Raw genomic sequence first — 5,845 nt, forward strand, 5'->3', positions numbered from 1 at the left:
GTATTTCCTTTTTTTTCTTCTTCTTTTTTGAGAGCACAGTGTTTGATGGCAGATTCTGCAGGTGACAAGGCACACCTTGACGTGGTGACAGCACATACGCTACATGCACTTTACTGAATGCAAAAGAGAGCAAGGGTTGTGAGACGTAATCATTTTGGTTCAAGTTTCAAAGAGAAGTTTGTGTGTGTTTGTGTGTTTGTATGTGTGCATGTGCATGTGTGTGTGTGTCTGTGTGTCTGTGTGTCTGTGTGAAGCTCAAAAGATATGTTTGGAATAGAGTCGAAGATAATTGTCTTTTTCCTCTAAAATCATTTAGCCTGATTCTCTTAAAGCCTGCTACTGAGATGTGGCTTTTTGCATTTTCAGATAATATTTACACCATATGTGTATTCTCACACATGTATCTTTTAGCAATATATTGTGTGTCAGCATATAGGTAATCAGAGATAGGAATGCCTGCAGTTTTGGGAGCTGCCAGATTTGCGATTCTTCCCAAGCAGAGCAATGTTTCAAACTCCAGCTAAAATCTACAAAAAATTACAGCTCAACATAGTCAGTAGCCGTTCTATATACAGACACACATATATAAAATATGTGCATATAAATACATATATTTGTTTGTGATTAATATCTATTTATCCATATATACTGTATATATGAATACATTTGCTTGAATGCTTGTTATACATATATATGTACTGCAAATATAAACAAGTTCATATATTTCAAACGTTTCTGATGTTATTCTATCTATGAGGTTAGGATGTCAAGTTAAAAAAGATAAGGCTGTGATACGGAGCAGCCCCTCCCATGCACTCTCCATCCCTCCCAAGACAAAATGAGAAAGAGAAAAAAATAAACATTTTGAGTAATTGTAAACTAGCGAAGTGAGAGACCCCATTTGGTCATCTGAAATAGTTTTGCCTGTATTCAAAAAGCATATCAGCAATATATATGTATATATATACATGTGTTGTATATATTCGAAATGTACACTTCTTTTAAGGGCAACTCCTCAACCAGTTAACACTGACTGAAAGAGATGCAGTGGTCCGAGTATATTAGAGCTACAAGTCCTCAGCAATAAAAATGTTTGGTCTTTTGGTCCCTAAAACAACTAAGGAATGACAGGTAAGACTCCCTGGAGACCGTTGCTATGGCTCTCCTTGGCAACGGTATCCCCTGGAAACGGACAGGCACTCCGAGCTAAAGATGGCCATCCCAAATCGAAGCCAATTTGTGTCCTGAAAATATCACATCCCCTACTTAAGTTCTTGCTTCGAGTATTTGTCCCTTCGTGTTTCAAGTCTTATAAATTGGTCTTCAAAAGTCAATTGCCCCAAACTCAAACCATCTTACAGAAAGATCTCCTACGGCAATCCTCTATTCAGTTTTTTAAAAAGTTTGTTATGTTCTTGTTGGACTTTTGACATCCATATTCCCTTTAAGAGTTCAGTGGGGTTGGTCATTGAAAGTAGATTTGATATAGTTTCTGTTACTTTTCTTTTCTCCTCATTGTTCAAGTAAAAGTTTTTGTGGTCCAGAAAAAGGTAGCTGTCATTCAAGCAGTGTTTTGTGGGGAAAAGAGGTGTGTATATGTGTGCAGAAGAAAAGGTCCTGGGGCTAGCCAGGCTGGTACAAATTCTCTCTGAGTGCCAAAGTTTTAGTACATCCAAAAGGAGGTGTCCTTGACTCGGGTCATCGCTCTCTCTCTCTCTCCTCTGTTTCTGAAGCAGCCTCAGTGGTCCAGATGTTGAGTTTGCACTCAGTGGCGGGTAGCAAGTAGTCAACATATGATTCAGCTTAACAAAACCTGGAAAGCACAGAAGAAATAAAAATAGTTTAGGTCAAATAGTATGTAAGAATAATAAATGGGGGTTGGCAGTACTAATCTGTCGGTCCTCCACTTTTTGCACAGACTGAAATATCTCAACAACTATCGGATGGGTTGCCATGGCATTTTTTTGTTCAGGCGTTCATGTATAACCTCTGGATGAATCCCAATGACTTTGGTGATCTCCTGACTTTCCTTTAGCACCACCATGAGGATGACATTTTTATTTTTTAGTGACATATCTCCACAGCTATGGGATGGATCCCAGATACCAGTGGTGCCCAGATGATGAATTCCGTTGACTTTGGTGATCCCCTGACTTCATCTGCCAACACCAGCAGTTTTTACATATTCAGTCAGATATCTCTACATCTCTGAGATGGATTAGGACAAAATGTTATGCAGAAATTCATGGTCCCTACAAGATGTAGTATGATTTTGATGACTTTGGTGATCCCTTGTTTTTTCCTCTCGACATTTGTGGTTTGAAGTGAATTGCTTTGACGGTTTTTGGAAGAATTTGCACACTGAGTCGTACAGACGTTTATGTTTCCCTCATAAGGTATGTGTAATATATCATCAAATGCCACCACCAGGTCACATTTACAATTTGTCCAATATTTTAGATTATGACCAAAAACTAATTGGTACTCTCATCTTTCACAGCTGTATTTTGTGTTTGTGACAATTCAGTTAAACATAAAAAGAGGAACATGGTAAACATTACACCTGTTAGCATTGTCCTTGTGAGCATGTTAACATGTTTACATTGGCATTTAACTCCCACAGCCACACAGGGCTGCTTGTGTAGCTGCAGTCCTCTTAGTTTATAGTTTTTGTTAAAATTACTTAATATATTGATATTCAATGAGTGGTTGAATTTTCAAAGGAGCTGTAAGTATCCAACACTCATTTGCTCATACAATATGCACAGTTGTTTATGCGCTCATTTCTTTATTTATCTCTATAAGATGATTCAAAGAAAAACTTATTACTCATTATGCTTTTATGGATTTTTTCAACACTTTTGCACTTACTGCCATAATATACAGTAATTCCCATTTTGTTCCTCTATACTGTAGCTGTATTTACATACAGATGGAGCAGAGCAGCATATTTATAGGACACCTGCCTCTCCAAAGCTTCTTAGCCAGCACAAAGACTTTAAGTTCTGGTATGAATAAACAAAGAACATTTTGCTGAGGAAACAAATCACTGCTCATCCTACGGTGAGTTAATTTAGCTCTTGGCAGTGACAGTTTTAAACAAACTTCTTTCTCAGTACTCTTTTGTAATGATAAAGATTTTTTTTAATCAAAACATCTTAACCCTCCTGTGTCATTAGAAGTTATGTAGCACTCCAGCCTGCCTTCTGAATATAAAGTCATCAGTCTAATTACTCTTTACCTTGATAGTGCATTATTATTATTTGGATATACTATTAAAACTAAGAATTCAAATGCAAAATTACACTATACTTGTTTATCAATTTAAATTCCCACTCTATATCTCACACAAAAAGCAAACCAAGAAGAGTTTTCTCTAATGTTCTGTATAAAAATGTTTTGATATATCAAAAGGAACATATTTTTCGTGACACATTCATATGAGATTGCACTATTCTTCCTGCAGTGATTTGCCTCGAGACACTGTCTGGTATGGTTCAGTTAGTTTGTGAGTGGGTGATAAGTTGCCCTTGAATGAAGTCATCAGTGGTGAATGAACGACACAGCCTAAACTCTCCATCACACAGATGAAGGGAGGAGACAAAGAGGAACGGCACAATTACCCGCCTGACGGGTAATAAATGCCTCTCCCTTGGAAATGATTCCTTCCCTGTGCAACACGCTGAACCATTTACCAATTATCATTTACCTATAGGATAACGTACAGTGTCACTTACTGTAAAGTAGTTCTAAAAAGCAGAGGTGGCTGCTTGTAACTAAATACTGCACCAGTGTGTGTCGGGTGTTTCACTTATGCATGTATGCAGTAGCTGCCAGAGAGATAACAGATAACGAGTAGATTGACTGGACACTGCAGTAAATCTTAAACAATAATGAGTCATAATTACAGTTGTGGAATTAATATTTACAAATGCCTCATTGAACTATCAGCAAAGGGATAAAATCTCATCACTATTCTTTGCAAACAATTTGCAGGTGGTCAGCTAGTTATTAGGCTTCTGCAAGCATTATATAACATTTATGTTACCGAAACCACATCAGGCACCTCCATATATGGGCTTGCCATTTAAAGCGTTTTTCAATATGATATGCATTGGCTGCAGTGGTTCAGTTAATCACATATCAAACTGAAGTGACAGCAAATGTCTTCACATGAATTAAGCATGGTGTCTGACCTGTCTTTCCCTGTGTGCGACGGCTGCCCCGACCGCCGGGATGGCAGCGGCTGGTTGGGGCGGGGGCTAGTAGGGGCGGTTGGCGTCTTTTGGCCTCTTCAGCTGCACCTTGAGTCTTTTCATGCCGATCTGGAAGCCGTTCATCGACTGGATAGCAGCCTGGGCACTACCTGGGTTATCGAAGCTCACAAATCCTGGGGGAAGGGCAAAGAGAGAGAGAGAGCGAGGGATGTGGTTAGATGAAGACACAAGGAGAGTTTGGGGTTACAAAAGAATGGATAATGAAGATGAGGTTAATTAAGATGAAGCAGGGTTTTTATGTGTGATTATAGCTATGAGCCTTAACAATAGGAATTCAATCATTTCATTTATGCAGAAAACAAAGAACAATTAGCATCAAATAAATCTCCACATAATACAGCATATCTTAAGCATTGATGTAATTTATATAGTATCCATGTATGTCTGTATAACAACAATATGACAACACAACAATAGGATCACATTAATAACAGGCATGCAAGCAAAATCACAGTATGAACTTGGTGATGGGATTTAAAAGCAAAACCACAGCACACTTGTGCTATATATATATTTTTAATGTTTCACTTTTTAACTTCCACTTTTAAATGAAAAAGCATCAACATCACAAATTAAATCCTACATCTCAAAATTCCAACATGAATAATACAACATTAATTTTGTGTTGTATTAATGAGCAAAAGCTACTTTTGCAAATGGGTTGCACCTGATGGACTCTCCATTAAATATTCCTCACAATCCATTTATAATTTGCCACATAATTATACCTCCTGCTAAATTGTGCTGTCAGTGGCACAAAGTGAGGCAGCAGTTCTCTATCTTTGCATGCTGCACCGTTCTGCTTTTGCTTACAGAGATAAAAACTGATAGAGAGATAGAGACTGAGAGTCACCCACAATCCTCATAGACAAATAACATCATCTGTATTTAATGTCACAAAAAAGCACAATGGCAATGTAACCACAAACTCTCTTCATCTGGATCCCTTTGACTTGTGATGTTACTGTTGTATCAGTTATATATCATTGAAATATTCATCAAAACAAGAACTTTGTCAGAGCTTCAAAAGGAAAACAGCTTTAATGATTTAAAGAAAATCCAGATACACTCGTTATCCATTCATTCTTTTTAGTAACATCCAGCTTTTGCACAACTGTAGACAAATCCTCAGTGTTTTGTTTTCATTTGGTTTAAGGGAGGGGTGTTGAGAGGTTAGGGAGGGGTGTCGACTGCAGTAAAGAAGGTGATTAGTAAAAAGAATAATCAATAATCTTTTGGTTTTGTTCATTTTTACCCACCAAAGCATTTACTTTGGTTTGTCGCCCGATCCACAAACACTTTGGAGGAGATGACATTACCGAAAGGCAGGAACATCTGCATCAGTTCTCCATCCCCAAACTCCTGAGGGAGGTGGTAGATGAACAGGTTACAACCCTCTGGTCCTGCACACAGAAACAGAGAGAGAGACAGAGAGAGAGAGAGAGAGAGAGAGAGAGAGAGAGAGAGACGGGGGAGAGAAAAACAGAGATAAGGGGAAAAGGTCAGAGAAAGAGAGACAAGGAGAGAGAGGAGGACGTGGGGTAAGAATGAAAAAACAGGTAGACCAC

General features: G+C 38.3%; 1 protein-coding gene across 6 annotated transcripts in view; it reads right to left on the reverse strand.

The window, feature by feature from the left end:
• Positions 1 to 1,682: 1,682 nt before the first annotated feature.
• celf4 (CUGBP, Elav-like family member 4) overlaps positions 1,683 to 5,845 on the reverse strand; it is an 88,951-nt gene continuing 84,788 nt past the window's right edge. For 5 of the 6 annotated variants that reach the window (XM_062416560.1, XM_062416563.1, XM_062416562.1 and 2 more), the window contains 3 exons: positions 5,537 to 5,680; positions 4,197 to 4,390; positions 1,683 to 1,813 (listed from right to left, as the gene is read on the reverse strand). In XM_062416560.1, coding sequence (XP_062272544.1) covers positions 4,263 to 4,390; positions 5,537 to 5,680 — 272 coding nt within the window. In that variant the 3' untranslated portion in view covers positions 1,683 to 1,813; positions 4,197 to 4,262. The remainder of the gene's footprint in view (positions 1,814 to 4,196; positions 4,391 to 5,536; positions 5,681 to 5,845) is intronic. The other variant, XM_062416561.1, reaches the window with a different exon arrangement.

The sequence above is a fragment of the Scomber scombrus genome, chromosome 3 (genome assembly GCF_963691925.1).
Source record: "Scomber scombrus chromosome 3, fScoSco1.1, whole genome shotgun sequence".
NCBI classification, from domain to species: domain Eukaryota; kingdom Metazoa; phylum Chordata; class Actinopteri; order Scombriformes; family Scombridae; genus Scomber; species Scomber scombrus.